Source organism: Erythrolamprus reginae, chromosome 2 (assembly GCF_031021105.1).
Source record: "Erythrolamprus reginae isolate rEryReg1 chromosome 2, rEryReg1.hap1, whole genome shotgun sequence".
Lineage (NCBI taxonomy): Eukaryota > Metazoa > Chordata > Lepidosauria > Squamata > Dipsadidae > Erythrolamprus > Erythrolamprus reginae.
In genome coordinates this window covers 207,962,484-207,979,886 of record NC_091951.1, presented here as the reverse complement: position 1 = coordinate 207,979,886, position 17,403 = coordinate 207,962,484, and the positions used below count along the sequence as shown (strand labels likewise).

The 17,403-nt window shown below is 41.9% G+C and overlaps 1 protein-coding gene across 2 annotated transcripts in view; it reads left to right on the top strand.

The window, feature by feature from the left end:
- Window positions 1–17,168, top strand: part of PALM3 (paralemmin 3) — a 42,171-nt gene extending 25,003 nt beyond the window's left edge. For both annotated transcript variants that reach the window (XM_070741520.1, XM_070741521.1), the window contains exons 4-9: window positions 661–741; window positions 1,404–1,528; window positions 3,939–4,038; window positions 9,026–9,056; window positions 10,455–10,538; window positions 13,628–17,168. In XM_070741520.1, the coding sequence (XP_070597621.1) occupies window positions 661–741; window positions 1,404–1,528; window positions 3,939–4,038; window positions 9,026–9,056; window positions 10,455–10,538; window positions 13,628–15,903 (2,697 nt within the window). In that variant the 3' untranslated portion in view covers window positions 15,904–17,168. The remainder of the gene's footprint in view (window positions 1–660; window positions 742–1,403; window positions 1,529–3,938; window positions 4,039–9,025; window positions 9,057–10,454; window positions 10,539–13,627) is intronic.
- Window positions 17,169–17,403: the final 235 nt, after the last annotated feature.

The following is a 17,403-nucleotide window of genomic DNA, read 5'->3' as shown; positions in this document are numbered from 1 at the left end:
TCATTCCTAATTTCTTAAATGCATATTTGGGGGGAACACAGGAAGACACCCAAAAGATCCTTCATAAGAAACCTCTGCTGCTTTGTTGGCATCAAAGCTGCTTTCCGAGCTTTCTATCCAAAGAGGAGCGCTCGCTCCCTCGTTCCCAAGGCGTTTTCTGAGAAAAGGAAATCAAAGTTGCCGCTAATAGGGCGATGGGGGTGCGGCACTCTCTCCCGCTCCCCCGATGCTTTCGCCGGGCAAGCGTTTCAGAGTTAGTCGGGGTGAGCGAATTGGGCGGCTGGGCATTTGGGGAAAGAAGCCTGCGGGAAGTCCCCAAACCAGCCCGGGGAAGCGCAGAAGGCATCAAAACGCTGCTGCAGGCGAGACTACAGTCAAGTGCGGGGGGAGTAGAGGCGCCGGCGAGCTAAACGGGGGAAAGTCTCGTTTTAAGCTCGGCTGATTCTGCTGGGATTATTAGATCCACGGCGGCGCGATCGGTCAGGCAAGCCCAGCAGCCGGGTCTGCCGGTCGCCCACGTGGACTCGGTCCCGCCCTGCCTCCCTCCGCGGCGGGCCCTTTGTCCGCCCTTTTGCAGGGCGGCTCCTGCCTCGCCTCTCGCCTTGCCTCTCTCCGCCTCCCCTCCGCCCACCTACCCCCCGTCTTTTCGCTTTGCTGCAGGAGCGGCGGAGGCTGCAAGAGCGCATCCTAGCCACCCGGCGTGAACTGGAGGAAGAGAGACTGCGAGTCCAACGCCTCAAGGTACCACCCACGAAAAAGGATGCAGGAATGGATGGACCGCCGGAGAGTGCGGGCACCAGAAGCCAAAAGATGGGCGGGGAGGGCGGCATTGAAAGGGGGGGGGGAGAAAAGACTTGTAAGCGACAGCCGATTCTCTCCCCCCCCCCAAAAAAAAACCTGAGGGGAAAGAAGAGGCTGTGATGCACCCTGCTGTGGGTAATACCGACTCTTTGGGGACTAGGTACATGTAGGCAATTCCCGAAGGGTGGTTGGGTTTGCACGGTGTTCATTTTTGTTCCGATGCTTTCCTTAGTTTTATATCCGACCTCTCCTCCAGAAGCTAGCTCGAGTTTCTCCCCAGAACAAGCTTATATGTGTGTGGTTGGTGGGGAGAGAGAGAAAGAGGGAGGGAAAGGGGAAAGAATGTGTGCATTATGGAGCTGAGCATCTGCACTGGTGGGTGTGTCCAACATCTGCTGTCAAGCCGTAGAGCTTCACATGAAATGTCATTTGTATAGGTCCATATATATATGGGTGTGGCTGTACAAGCATAGGAGCAGATACATGTAGGTGTCCGTATGCATGGGCTTCAGACTGGAACTCGTTTGTCTTGATGTCTCTTGGCCCACGTGTATGTCCAGTATGAAGCAGACCTTCAATGCAATCTCTGTCTCTGTTCTAAGAGGAAATCCCTGCGCCAACGGTGGTTGATGGAAGGAACATCCATGCCTGCTGATGACAAGGATCACATGTCTTCTCTTTGGGAGGCAGAGTCTCGTGTCCAAGACTTAGAGCAAGATCTGTCCAGGTGGGTGTGTCCTAAGTGATGGTGGGTGTGGAGCTTTGGGAATACAGTAACTGGAAAGGATAGCACTTCTCATAATTTCAATTAGCAAAGAGAGCGTCATTTTGTAAAAGCAGAATAATTGTTTCAAGAGAAGTCTAAGGGAGCATCATTCAAAGATAATCGTTTGCTGCTTTAAGGGGATTTCCTCCATCTGCAACACCTTTGGGATTTAGCAGCTGAGGAGAAGCCAGCCTCGATTGCTGCTTAGATCATCCTGTCTGTGACTTTTTTTCCACAGCTGCCTCTGGGTCTCCTGCCCTCTCCACAAACAGCCCCCTTTAGTTTTCCAGTACCCTCGATGCTTGCTATCCAGAGCACTCCAGCCACCCATCACTCTTCTTCTTTCCTGAATTTCCTCCCCAGTTTGTGAAGAATTTCCCACAATCCTCAGTCGTAGAGTAGCCAAATGCACATCTTCTTTTGGGAACTGAGGGGAAGCGTCTGAGAAGTATGTGTGCTTTGATTTCTCCAGAACTCTGCATTTGCTGTTTTCCTTAACTCATACCTTTGGTACCTACCAGCCTGATAAACAGCTGTAAAGAAGTCAAAAGCATGCACACTTTTCTCCTGTAATAAATGTTCTGCCCGATTTTGAATTTGGGATGCTTTTCTTCATGTAACATAAAAATGATTCAGTGGAACTTATCATCGTCTCCTGACTTCATTAATTGCCTGAACTTGTTTCCATTTCATTCCCCTCCCCCTTTTGTTTCTCTGCATCACATTTTCAAGTGTAAGCCACCTTGGGCAGAGATTTTTCTTCTGGTGATGGTTTATAAATAAAGACCCACATTTACAGCCATTTGTGATTCTGGATAGAGCTGTAAATAGAGACTGATGATGACATAGAGGGCCTCTGGGGACATCAGGGTGTACTGCTTAGCTGGGACTTGGTGTCTTCCTCCTGCCTCTTTCCGGAAGAGACTAAAAACAAAATTGAACTAAAAGTGTGTATGGAGTGGGAGGTACCAACACACAAGAAACTTAAAACCACTATCCGGCCTGAGGAAACTGGAGAGAAGGAGGGTGGAAATGCTCAAATGAGTGATGATTCATCAGCCCTCCTGAGACAATGCAAAGATAACCACCTACTATCCATGGCTGACCTGAAAAAGCTAAGCAGCATTGATTCTTGTTAATATTTGGTTGAGAGACCACCAGGTAATGCCAAGAGTGGTGTAGACTAAATTAGACTAGACTAGATTAGGAAATTGGAACACCATCTGGGCCATTGCCAAGAAAACTGCATCATATAAACCCTACCTTTTGAGAGATGGTGAAAAGCCTTAACGGAACATACATAAACCCCATGGTAAATGTAGCACAGTTATCTCATATGCACACACCTTAAACAGTTACTCAACAATTGCCCAAGAAAGTAAACAGTGTTCAATTCACAGTATAAAGGACAGCTGGGTGAATTGTTTCTCAAAGGGAGTGGGACTTGAAATCTATTTAACTAATGAGACACATTTACTTAAACATTTTTGCCCCTCTAAGGAGTTTTCCACTGGAGATTACAAATAGCATAAAAGTATAAAATAAAACAAAAATAACCAAATAGATAAAAATAATTAATTGAGTAGTCATCTATATTGAAGTAATAAATTACATCCACTCAGTAGCTGTCTCAGCAGCTTTCAGATGTTTATGTCGAAAGCCAGCTTGTTTAGTACTACAATCTTTAAAATTCTATATGGTGGTGAATGTCTGGCCTTCTACATCTGGAAATTCTGAGTTCAGTAACATCTAAAGGGTCACAGACTCTCCAGGTTCTTTTATTCGATAGCTACAATCTCCTCTCTAAAAATTCATTGGGTGAAGTTTGCAGATCAAATTTTTCTTTCACTTTGTGAAAAAAGGCAAATTATAAGAAATGGAGCCTTCTGGTTTCCTCACAATGTCAGACTTACTATTGACTGTTTTTCAGAAACCATCTTAAATATCTCTTTTAATTTGGCTCAAATGTATTTTAGGAACAGGCATTGAACATTTATAGTACTCTGCTCTAGAAGATCTCAAAGCTTGTATGGTGCCCAAGTCCATCAATTTCTTGTAAAAGAGTCTTCTCTTTGCTAACAGGAATGGAAATATGCATGCCCTTTAGATACTGTTGAATTCCCTTGCCAATGGTCTTGCAGCCTGGGTATGTAGCTGTATCCACAACCGTTTTTCAACCTTGGCAAATTTGAGGTGTGTGCAGCTGTCAGAATTCCCTAGGCAGTATATATACCGTATATGCTGGCTGGAAAATTCTGGGAATTGAAGTTCACATCTTTTAAAGTTGCCAATCCATCTTTGATGTAGAACTTGGATCTCAGTATGGTCTGAGATTTTTTTTTCTAACATCTCATTCTTTCTCTCTCTGAAGTCTTCAGTCTCAAATGCAGGACCTAGATAATATGGATCTTCCCCAAGGACAGCAGCAGCAGTCTTTGAAGGAGTTGAAGCAATTGGATGGCATTGTGAAGGTAATTATTAAAAGAGAAACAGAATAAAGCATCCATGATGAAAGATGCAATACATTTTAATAAATCAAAAAGAAAAGAAAAGACAAGTCAGATTAAACAGCTGACTAATAAAACCTCGTTCCAGATGGCATATAGTATTCCCTAAATATGCTCAGGAAGTGTATCACTTCTCTCTCCCTTTTTCTTTCTTTCTTTCTTTCTTTCTTTCTTTCCTTCCTTCCTTCCTTTCTTGGTATAAACTTATTGGCATCATCAATCCTTTTAATTAGTTTATAACATAAAATACAAAAGCAGATATTAGGAAAAATACGAGAGGGAAAAGGGAAGAGAGAAATGTAAAGAAGTAGTGAAAAAGAAAGAAAAGGCATTGACTTCCGATTCCTTTTGTGCAGTAGTATAACAAGCATGATCGAACCTCAGCTTTTTACTTTTAACATAATAGTATAAACTAGTGATTTCTGTAACAGATCTATCTAATCAATAAAACCCAAAATCAAAGTTTCTCTCCCCACCCACCTCAAGCACAAAGTCCAGAAGCAGTTTCCAAGTAGAAACAAAAGTACTTGTGGTTTTTCTTTTTCTTTTATCAAAGCACTCAATTTAGCCATCTCTGCTAACCCGGTCAACTTTTGCAACCATTTATCCATTGTGGGGATTAAAGCATCCTTCCATTTTTGTCCATAAAGTAATTCTGCTCCTGTCCACATATATAATATCAAAGTTCCAAATATTTTTCCAAGTCTTTTTCTATTAAACCCAATGGAAAAATGTCTGGTTTTAGCTTTATGCTAGTTGATTATCCGGTTTTGCCTGGGTATTTATTTATCCCAATCTTGTATTAGACAGGAAAAGGAATGGATTATACCTATAGTGTCATATCAAACAATGTTATTTACAGGGTTTTAAAAGACCTTGTTCAAATCCTAGCTTCGGAACCTGTGGACAGCTGGGGGATTTAGAAGTGCCACACCCTTGCCTCTGCCACCAGCCATTTTATCATTTCCTCAAACGGGGACTAGGACTGGAACATAAATCCCTGAGCTGGCCCATGCTGCACTCCCTCTACCTCTGCTGAAATAAGCTGGGTCTCCTCTCTGGCTTCCAATACCTGTTTTGTCTCGGTTGGAGTGGTCCAGTCCTTCACACAATGAGTTGGGGCAAAGAACAATCCTGGAAACACTGGCCGAAGCTGTGAGGTGGGGGCAGAGAGGCCACATAGTGTGTTCAGTCAAAGGCCTCTCTACTGGCCTAATCAGGCTTTCTTCGCTTCGTAGGCCTACTGTGTGAGGGAGGCCTAGGCCTGGATTGGGGCAATGACAATCCTGGAAACACAGGCCAAATCTATTCCCTGTGAGTTCAGGCTGCCAGGGTGAGGTGAGGGTGGGCAATCCACTTAGGCCATGCCACGCTCAATCAAAGACCTCTGTACTAACCTAGTCAGGCTCCCTTCAAAGGCCTACTGAGGGATGGAGATCTAGGCGTCTTCAGAAAAACCCTCAGCTAGACTCAGTGTACAGAATACAACCATTGTTCCAAAAGGCCTCAGAGTGCTAAGGGGTGTCTTACCTCCACAATATTTGTTGCTAGATAGTAAGTCATATGTGTACCGAGTTTGGTTGAAATTGCTCGAGGCATTCCAGAGTTATGCTGGAATTTATTTATTTATTTATTTATTGATTGATTGATTGATTGATTAGATTTGTATGCCACCCTTCTCCAAGGACTCGGGGCGGCTCACAGCATATAATGTAACAATACAGTACAATGGAAAATCTAATTAAACTTCAAATTGCAATCTAAAAATCCAATATTTAAAAACAATCATACCAGTTCAATCATACAACATAGATCTCATTTCGTTGGCCAGCGGGCTGAGACCTAATTGCCCCAAGCCTGGCGACATAGGTGAGTCTTAAGACTCTTATATACATACATAATATATATACATACAGCCATTTTTATATATATAGATTCATTTTGAGAATCTTCTATATTAGGGTATGAATCCCACTCCAATATTTCTTTGCTTTATTACATGTCACCCCAAAATGATAAAAAGTCCCTTTACATTTGCATTTCCAACATTCATTTGAAATACCTTTCTATAGTACATTCTTAAGAACTTATCTGATGTTAAATATCAATGATACATCATCTTATAATTTTTTTCTTTTAAATTGTAATTTAATGTAAATTTTAAAAATTTTGTCCACATATTCGTCCTTTGTTCAAGCTTTACACTGTATCCAAAATCCCTTGGCCACTGAGTCATACAATGCTTTACAAATTCACCTTCCAAATTCAAATTCAATAACATTTTATAGACCTTAGCAATAATATGTTCATCTCTAACCACACAGTAGGATTTCAAATTCATTGTTAACAGAATCAAGCCCATAGTTCTTTTTGTCTGATTTAAATATTTCTTTCAGTTGTAAACCAGGGGCAGAGATATCCTTCTGATTCTAGCTCTTTATTAGACTTGGTCACCAAAATTAAAAGTTACTATTTACCATAAGTCTACCAGTCTGGTTTTGCCACTATTTCTTTTCTAAAAAAAAAGCTTTCTTGGGAGACACCTAAAGAGGTATCTTCATAGAAAACCTCCAACAAGTAAAACCCCCAACAGACTCTGCGGCAGACATTTCCTCAAAGTCCATTTTATTAGAGATGTCATAACTGGCACATCTGGGAAAACCCTAAATTCTTCCAGGTTTTCCCCACCCAAAGGAAAGCCAAAAGTCCCTTCCCCTACACCCACATGTCCATCACATGGTCCAATCAGGTCATCATCCTAACTGGAGTTGTTTCCTAGTCACGCCTCTCCAGGTGCAGGCTGAATGTCCTTGACTCCCAGGGAAAGAATGTTATGGCTATACATCTCACCATATCGCTATCTAACCCCGCTCCCATTTCTCACAGCATGCCCATCCACCAAGTGTGGCAGCCCTGAAGGTCCAAAGATGGCCTCCAGGGTTGAGACTTATTTTATATTTGTTCCAAACTCTTAGAATGGCAGATCTAGCAAAGTGATTTACTTTAACCTTACCATACCATACATCAGTGTTTTTCAACCAGTGTGCCGCGGCACACTAGTGTGCCGTGAGACATGGTCAGGTGTGCTGCGAAGCTCAGAGAAAGAAAGAAAACAAGAGAGAGAGAGAAAGAGAAAGAGCAAGAGGGAGAGAAAGCAAGCAAGCAAGAGAGAGAGAAAGAAAACAAGAGAGAGAGAAAGAGAGAGAGAGAAAGAGCAAGAGGGAGAGAAAGCAAGCAAGCGAGAGAGAGAAAGCAAGAGAGAAAAAGAAATAGAATGAGAGAGAGAGAAAGAAGGAAAGCAAGAGAGAGAGAAAGAGAACAAGAGAGAAAGAAAGCAAGAGAGAGAGCAAGAGAGAGAAAGAAAGAAAGAAAAAAGAAAGAGAGAGAGAGAGAGGGAGGGAAGGTGGGAGAGAGAAAGACCTAGAGGGAGGTAGGGAGGGAGAGAGAAAGAAAGAAAGAGGGATGGAGAGAGAGAAAAAAAGAGGAAGGGAGAGAAAGAGGGAGGGAGATAAATAGAGCGAAAGGGAGGAAGAGAGAGAGAGAATTTTTTTGTCCGAACTTTATTTAGCCCCCCCCCCCCTCCACCTGCCACTCAATGTGCCCCATGGTTTTGTAAATGTAAAAAATGTGCCGCGGCTCAAAAAAGGTTGAAAATCACTGCCATACATAACTGTGCCATCCAAATCTTAATTCTTGACCTTCTAAATTAAGTAGCCTCTTATTCTGGAGGTTCACCCATTCTTTTAGCCAGACCAAATAACAAGCATTGAAATACAATCTCAAATCTGATAAACCCAACCACATTCTTTCCTTAACATCTTGCAGTAGTTTATATCTCATTCTTCTTTTTTTCTCTTGCCATATGCCAAAGTTCAAAATATCCGTCTGCCATTCTTTAAAGGAAGTAACAGTAGTAAATATTGGCAAGGACATTCTCAAGGAACCAGCTTAACTTCCAATGAAAGTCTGTTCCAGAGAATAAGCATCAATTATCATCAGTTATAAGATTGATAATCAGTATTTTCTGGCTTTAGCTCCCATCATCTCATGAAACTGAAGTTCTCTGAAGAGACTGGCCAATTCTTCTTGGAGTGGGAGATTCTGAAAATAACTAGAACCTATGTCAAAACTAGCATGTTGAATTGCCTCTGGAAACTTTTGCTAATTAGTGCAAAGCCTAGAAGATAGTTGCAACATGGCAACAGCTAGTACCAGTGGAACATTTTAAATATCTAATCATACTGTTATGGCTTATAGTGCTATAGATATAAGTAGATTAAGAGCCTTTTTTTCAGCCTTAAGATTTATAAGAATGTGATGATGACCTTGTAGAAACCGTTGTCCAGTAGGAAGTTTTAATTCACATTAGAAATCGTTGTAGCAAAAAAATTAAGCTGCCTTTGAGATAAAATTTTATTCAACTATTTTCGGTGGAATTGTACTTCTTTGGATGGCTTCTTTTCTTTCCCTGCTTCAAAAAGAGCCCCCCACCGACCCCTAGGTTAATGCTCACCTTTATTTCTTCACCTGAAGCACAGCTGATGAGCTCCTCAGCTGTGTTTTGGGCTGTATCCCACTAGCATAGAAGTGAAAATTCATGTTGGGAACGCGTATCACAAAACATTATGATATGAACCAGTGGCAAAGGTAAGTGGAACCCACCACAGATACATATGTGCAGTTGTCTTAATAGAGATGCCAAAGACATTTGCCATCTTTCTTTTAATGACAAAACCTTTGGCCCAAAGGCTTCTGATGCAATCTGGCAAATGTCATTCATAACTGTTCCCACACAAGTTTAGCCTTGAAAAGGAAAATGATTGTATTTCTATTCATCATGGTGAAAATGTTCCCTCTGAGAATGATCAGGTTAAGTATATATAAAGTACATTTGGCTTATTTATACAAAATCTCCTTATCATCTTACCCCCAAAAATTCTTTTGTTTTCAGATTGATGGGACATCTTCCTCTTCTCCAGAAAGTGAGTAATTTTCTATTTGGTAAAATGCAGATTGCCTGGGGTACTTTGACACATGGCACAATCAACCTGGAAATTCTTTTATGTAGTCGCAATAAAATAAATAAGACTATTTATAGATTAATTAGTGGAAGAGATAAGTACAGTAGTGGTAATTTCATTGAATTTGGGCTGCATTTATCTAAGTGAGTCACACTTGATGATTTATATCGTCTTTAAAATTGCCTAGTAGTTGCAGACCTTCGTTCATACATGGATCAGTGTAAAAAGTACCTTGCCCAAACAAATGGTAGTGTTATATCCAGGGTTGAGTTCTAACTTACCTCACTACCAGTTTGCTTCCTTCCACGTCATGTGGGTGCGCCTCATGGGCATGTGTATGCACAAAGGCAAAAAATCCCCCTGCAAAAGCTGAAAACAAGATGGAGACCACATGCACAGTACCGAAAAACTCAGCTTCTGTGCATGTGCAGAAGGAAAAAGAACCTGATTTTTTTTTAATTGAAAAAATAACCCCAAAAAGGTGAAAACAAGGTGGCGACTGCATGCACAGTGCCATAAACTTGGCTTCTGCACATGTGCAGAAGAAAAAAAAACCCCAAAAATGCCCCCCAAAAAATTCTAAACAGAAATTCTGAATTTTTTTCTTAAAGATGGCAATGCCCATGGACTGGCACCAACGTTCCATGATGTCATTGTGACATCACCAGTGGGTCGCTACCAGTTTGGGCGAACCAGTCTGAACTGGGAGTAACCAACCTCTGGTTATATCTCATCTGACCTCAAAATGTTGTGGCATCTGACCTAAAATTCTAAGTTTTTAATCTCTCACCCAGCTAAAATATTAAAATGACTATTATTTGCAAAGTTATCCATAAGGTTGATTAGCTCACGGGATGATTTCTTTTAAAGAGTCACCTGCAAGCTTATGTATTATCATCTAAAAGAACGACATTCTTTTAGATGAATATTCACTTGTTCACAAGAAAGTTTTTAGAAAGAATTTAAGGAAATATTTGCTGTAATGTAGTGTTTCTTACACATTCACAACTTAAGGCATTTTGGGCTGGGCAATTCTGGGAACTGAAGTCGACATCTTAAAGTAGATAAGGCTGTGGAACACTGCTCTAGTGGAGGGCAAATTGGTTCTAAATTGGAAATAGTTCAATTACTGAAATTCTTACAAACTTTCATCTCAGTAAATCTTGTTAAATCCAAGTTTGAGACTAATTAGTTTTCCTTGACTTTGAACTGTCAGTCTTAGCAATGCTACTAAAAGGCTTAGATTGCTCTATCACCAGGTTTTACCTTTTGAGCTACAAAAAACATCTTTTGGCTCCAGCATTCTTCCTCTGCAAAGTGACCTAGTTAAGCTAACTGAAAGTAATGTTTTCTTTACAGAGGCAAATACTACTGTTTCTCCTCAAAAGGCCATGGAGGCAGCAGCTAAAGAAGAACTGGAGAATGGAGATATGTCAGGAGATGGTGGGTATTAGCCTTTGGCAAGGTCTGCCATTAGGTAATGGAGAACGCCAGATCCTTGGATGGTGATAAAAATGAAAATCCACAGTCCAAAGGCCAGTGGGAAAAACTGCTGAGTAGGTTTGCATCTGTCACATGATTTCTCACAAACATGGACTTTGAAATAGTGGTAGAAAATTTGCCATCACAAAAATATCTTGATTTTCGTTGTAAGCAGATTGCTCCTTTTTGGGGTCAGGACTTTTGAAGGTCCATTCTGTTTTTAGAAGAGTAATCTGGGTATGCAGTGGGGATGGTAAAAATTACTTTGTTTTGCTGATAATTCATGACAAATGAAATCCTGTGGTTCCCAGGAGCTCTTTAGATTTTCTTGCTGAGAAAATCATCTCTGATGATTATTGATCACTAAAATGCTAATACTTGGGGAGGATCCAGCACTTTAGCTTCATGCAAAATTTTGGTAAGGCCAATTTCATGAAATGCTTGTTTATTCTATATTGTTTGTAAAATCTGCTGCAAGCGAAACTTCTAGTTTGTGGGCTTCATGAGAGTCACGTGGTCCTTGACATGTCTAGATAGCTCCTCCCTCATAAGGCTTCCCCCTTCTGCCAAAGCCCTAGTTTCTCCACCCCAACTAGCCCCAGTTTCTGTCAGAAAGATCTTATCTCTGATTAGCCGCTGATTGGAGATAATGTTCTCCATTATGCACATAAGCACTATTTTGTACCACAAAAGCTGTAATAGCCCCTATAGTGGATAATTGAGATATTTTAAAATATCCTTATTACCATAAATAGTAAAAGAGGGTTTTTTCCCCTAAAGATAGAAAGAATAAGTTGCCTTTCCCAAATGTGCCTTTGACCCAGTTCCACAGTAACTATCTATGGAGATTCTTCTACAGATTTCTTTGATATGCTGTTAGGGGTTTGTATTAGTATAAATGGTATATATAGGAAATGTTAGGCTGAATATTTTCTGTGTGTGCGCGTGTGCGTGTGTGTGGGAGGGTGTATAGTGGCACAATAGTTAGAATGCAGTATTGCAGGCTACTTCTGCTAACTGCCATCTTCCTGCAATTTGGCAGTTCGAGTCTCACTGACTTGAGGTTGACTTAGCCTTCCATTCCTCCAAGGTCGGTAAAATGAGATTCTTGCGGGCAATACCCTGACTCTGTAAACCGCTTAGAAAGGGCTATATGTAAAGAGCTATGAAGTGGTATATAAGTGTAAGTGCTATTGCTATTTCTATATATGTTACATTCTGAAGTTTGCTTGCTCTCTGAAATACTCTTCAAGGGTGACATATAGGCTGTGGCTGTTCTGGATGAAACTTAGCCAAAAGCGTTTCTGGTTTTGTGCTATTCTCCCCTCCCTGCTGTTTCTCTTTCTACTTGCCCAGAGGACTAAGGTGCAGTGCTGGTTTCCCAGAAGGTGCTTTTAGGGAGCTTTTAAAATGAGGCTTTAAGTTTCAGCCTGTCTCCCTCTGCACTGCAAAACAGGGGGGATGTCATTTGCTGTGAGCCGGCCTGAGTCTTTAGGGAGTTGAACGGCATAGAAATAGAATTATCTATATATAGATATAGATATATAGATACAGATATAGATATATAGGCACTATAGCTTCTACAATATAGAAGTTGTAAGCATTCGTTGGTGGAAGGGACATCTTCTGTGGGAAGGGTTATCTGAAACTTTTAAACATGAACACCATCACATGAGAGTGGAGCTGGGAAGATAAAGTTATTGTGCACTTTCTTCAGTGTCATCAGTGCATCTGCACTTAATGGAGCTTCTTAGCTAGCAGACAGATCCCTACCCAGGAGGTTACTTGCAGACTCGGAGTTGTATGGAAGAGCAATAGAGATCAGACAAAAATGGAGAGATAGATCTAAGTAAATGCAGCAGTCTATGCCATTAATTTGGAAACAGGGATTAACAGGCTAAATCGAAAGTTGCTTCATCTCCTTTGTACTGAGGTGCCTGAAGCAGAAATTCTAAATTGCATTATCCCCTGCCATCAATGCACAATCCCTTGGGGAAGAGCTCTGATGCAAGCTGCCCTGAAATAAATAGAAAGGACACAAGTGCTCAGATTTAAATCAAGATAGGAAGATAAGACAGATGATATAAATCTCAATCTTTGGGTTACTCTAGCCTCCCTGATGCTACAAAATCATTTTAAATAATAATAATAATAATAATAATAATAATAATAATAATAATAATATTATTATTATTATTATTATTATTATTATTATTTATTAGATTTGTATGCCATCCCTCTCTGAAGACTCAGGGCGGCTCATGGAAGACTGTCATCCATTACATAACTGGATTATCAGCTTGGTCTTGAGAGAGCCTCGTCTCAGTTAAAAGAAATGATTCTCAGTGTCAATATCAGAAGCGACCCTGGTAAAGCTCCACCTTGTACAAGGGAGGGCTAAAACAGAGCCTTGGGCTAGCCCACCGCTTACTTCTCTCCAAGTATCGGTAGATGCAATTCCATACATGTTCGGTGTGGTTTGTTACCAATCCATCTGGTGGTGTGGTCTATGTCACACATTTTTAGCTTACCAAGAAATAGGTTTGTCAAAAGCTTATGGAAATCCAAGTGTAGTAGGTCCACCAGCATTTTGCTGGTCCACTAATTTGCTTCACTTTGTTGAAGAATGAAATGTCCAAACTAGGTGAAAGAGGATTGAGCATCGTCACAGAGGTAGACCAGATGAATATGAATCTCCTTCTCCATGTCAGACTGAGAGATATACTTTTTGTCAAGAAGCTGCCACCCTCATACCTCCAAACCCAGGTTTTGGAGACAGGTCAAGAAAGCAGTAATGCAGCAAACCATTATCTGTACTGTATTTGCCAAAGTCAGATGTCTTCAGTAAACATAAATCAATTCTAAGAATGCTAAAATATGTAGTTCTCATGCATATGGGGGGCACCAAATTGGGGAAGTTTGGCTTCTATATTATTGATATTTAAATTTAAATGGATATTTAATTTAAATTTAAATGGATATTTTAAAAGAGACTATAGAGAATATAGATCAGGACCAGAATATCTGACATTTACTTTTGTTCTCCAAAGGTATTTCTGGCAATGAATGCAGCTCTGAAAAAAAAGGACTCAAAGTAAACCCTGTGACTATGGAAGGTGGGGATTTTCAGCCTCATCAAGGGAAAACAGAGGCTGCTCCTACTATGAAGAATTTGGATCCTAGCGAAGCCCCTACTGCTCACCAAAGGAAGCTGGCAGTGGAAAAGATGGTCATCAGAGATCATTTGGGGCAGGAAGTGGGAAGCATGGATGCTGTTGGGCAAACACAGAACTTCATTAGAAAAGAGGATGAGTTAGGAGACCATGATAACATAGGAAATGATTGTGAAGAATGGAGTACTCCAGGTAGTCTTTGCAATGTGGTGGATCAGAAGACGACTGGTTGTGCTACCGAAAACCACCTGGACTGTGGACTTGGTAGCCGTGATGGCCCAGAGGGAGCGTCTCCAACTTCCCATGATCAGCAAAACCCTTCCAACCTTCTGCAGGACAGTGCTAACTGCTTTGATTCCCCCAAGAATCAGGGAGATAGTGAGCAGGAGATAGGTTTGTTGGTCAAGGAGGCAGTTCTGATGGAAATGGGGCAGAAAGAATTACCAGAACAGAATGCAGAGGAGGCAGAGCCTGAGAGAAACATGGCAGCCTGTGATGTAGCTACAAAAGAAGCAGCGGGGAACCAGGCAAATCATACACAGAAGGAAGAGATGCAAGAATGCCATGTATCAGACGCAATAATGCTGGAAGGAGCGGAAGAGGCGGAAGAGGCCAAACTATTTGCTTCTGGTCAAGAAAAAACAATTCTGAACCCTTTGGAAGAAGCTAAGCTAGATCCAATAATGACTTCATCTTCATCAGATCAGATTTCTTCTCTGTCAGATACTAATGAAATTCTATTCCTGGAGTCAGAACAGTCGTTATTACCAAATCAAAGTCCATCACTCCTTTTGCAAGAAAATAAGGATTCTCTTCGAGGTCAAACCCCATCTCCATTGCCAGAACCCTTTGCAGCATCAAATCCATCATCTTTGCAGGACCATGTTTTTTCTCCAGAACAGAAAGCATTCTCATTACAAAATGATACTACTCTTCAAGAAGCTAAAGGCCTCTTATCAGACCAGACCCCATCATCCATACATGAAGCTAATGGAAAAAAACTGGACCAGATCTCAACAGCTCTTCAAGAATGTAGTGATTCTGTAGTAGATCAAATACTGCCTACCTCTCCAGACCAGCTCACATCTCTGCCAGAAAATATTTCATCATATGAAGGGCAGAGATCACCCCACATCTTGCCAACTGTTCTGGATCAAGAACAGTCTGTGTTGGAGATGAAAGGTCCCCTTCCAGATATAGCCCCTTCTGTTATTAATCAACTCTCTTCTCTGTCTGATCAAATTATTCCTCTTGAAGAAGCCAATAATTCTTCCTTGGAAGAAGTTCCAGTGTCTTTACAAGTACAAATGCCAACTGTTACAGAAACTCAAACACTGCTTCTTTCTGAGGGTGATAAATTTCCTTCAGGCCAGATTCCATTATCTGAGAATGAAAAGAAGGAGACACCAACAACTGGGCCAGACCAAATTCCACTTGCCCTCCAGGACCAGAAACCTCCATTTCTGGATGGCAAGGAGGTGGCAGGATCTCTAACTGATCATTCACCACTTCAAAATCAGACTTCTTCCTGTCTTCCAGAACAATCACTTAAAGACCAAGCTCAACCAACAGTAGTGGAGCACATGTCAGTCTCTCTGCAGGACAAAACCTCTTCCCTAAAAGGAACAGAAGAGAGTCTTCCAGGAAAGATATCTCCATTTCTTGTGGAAAAGACGCCCACAATGTTGGATCAAACCTCAACTCCTAACAAAGACCAGGGTCCAATACTACAAGAGACAACTGTTCTTGATGCTTTGTCGATTGTGAACCAAGATTCTGCTCAACCCCTTCTGGATGCAACTGTAAATTCAGAGAATGAGGAATTGAAAGAAGATAGAGATGCTAATTTGGCTTCAGAAGCAGAGACCACTGAGCTCCAAGAAAATATTGCTGCTGAGCAACAACCTTTGTTGAATGATCTGAAAACCACCGTAACCCCCCAGGACATTTATCTAGGAGATCAGCAGCAGTCCAAGAGTGGCATCCAAAAGCACCAGGGTGCCTCAATCCAGGAGGCCCCAATTTACATCACCACTGATGGCAATCCTGCCTCATGCCACCTCCAGCCTGCAGCATCACATCAGGAGGAGGGTCAAGAGCAGGGGCAGAACAGACGCAAGCAGAAGACATGCCAGTGCTGCTTGGTCATGTAAGCTTTGGTGTCTTTCGCCCAATTGAGGAGAACAGGTGTCATTGATCTGGCCCTAGCAGCAGGCTCTGAAAGTGGTAACATGCCCTGCTAATCATGTAGTGTAAGCATCTCACACATTCACGCATGCGCATGCACACACATGCATACAGTACACACTCCATGGAGGGATTTGAAGGCAGGTTGCATAGATGGGTCCCTGGAAGGCTTGCTGCGTCACGAAAGAGAGAGTGCCCAATGGCAGCTCAATGTTTCTCTTGATTTCTCATAGCTCTCCTCCCAGTTTTCCTGGAGGCAGAACATGAGGGATGCGCTGCTTGGGCAGATTGCATCAGCCCACCCATTCCCCTGCAGCATGCACATTTCTCCCCACACTAGCAGGGAAGACCTGCATTTTTCTTGGCACTGTCAAATACTGTATCACCATCCCCTCCACTTATAGTTTATGTGCCTGCATGTCATCTTTGTTGTGCGTGCATGCACATTACACATTTAGAATGCACATGTGTGTGCACAACGGTTAATAACGTGCAAACCGAGATAGAGCCATTTCCATCTTTTCTTCCTTTGGCTTGCAAGGCATTTTCCTATCTTGGAAAACACCGGAGATATGTGCCATTACAAACCTACAGGCTTCCACAACCTTTTCACAGGGCTGGACACAAAGGCTACAATATGCATGCAGAACTCCTGCCATCCACATTCTCCGCATGTGCCTGAACCCCGTCTGCTGAGTTGGCATGACTCACCAAATCAATCTGGACCCACTCCAGACACTGAGCAATACCCTCTTCCTCCTGTTCCCACCTCCTGCACCTCTGCTAAGATGGCCAGCTGGACACAACTAATCTTGCAGGGCAGTGACCCATAGGACACAAGAGGACTTCCTGCCAGTTGGTGGTGCATTGCAGGGACTTTGGACAAGGCACTATTTGGAACCTTCTCTCCTGATTGTGGTCTCCAACTAAGATCTTGTGTGTGGTAGACTCAATGTTCTGCCTCCCAAAACGGGACTAAGAAACATTTCCTAGCTCTGACTCTTCCTTTCCTATAAAAAGCCTGGGTTTGTGTCCCGCTAGGTCACAAGCTCTTCCCTCAACCCTTCATGTCCTCTTTTTGGTGACTGTTTATTCTATGCACTTTGTTTTGATTTTAGTTATATAACTTCTGTTAGGGGCACCACCTAAGCCAGTAAGAAGAGCCTTTTAAATGTCAGTTTCTGGCTAATACTGATTCTCAATTAAAGTCAGATGCAATGACAAGCAATAACTGTGACTCTGCTTGGGGTAGGGATGCGATTTACCTCCTGGGCTGGGAAATGGGGCAGGCTAGCAGAACTGTCTGATTATCAAAGACCCAGCATGATCTAAAGGCAGACGGATGAAGAGTTGGTGACCCTGTCTCTTGTCTAAAGTTTTCCAATCCCGGGAAAGAGGTAGCAGTTAAAAGCCACTTCACTATCCCTCTTTTTCCAACAAGGGTTTATCATGAATAATAAATAGTA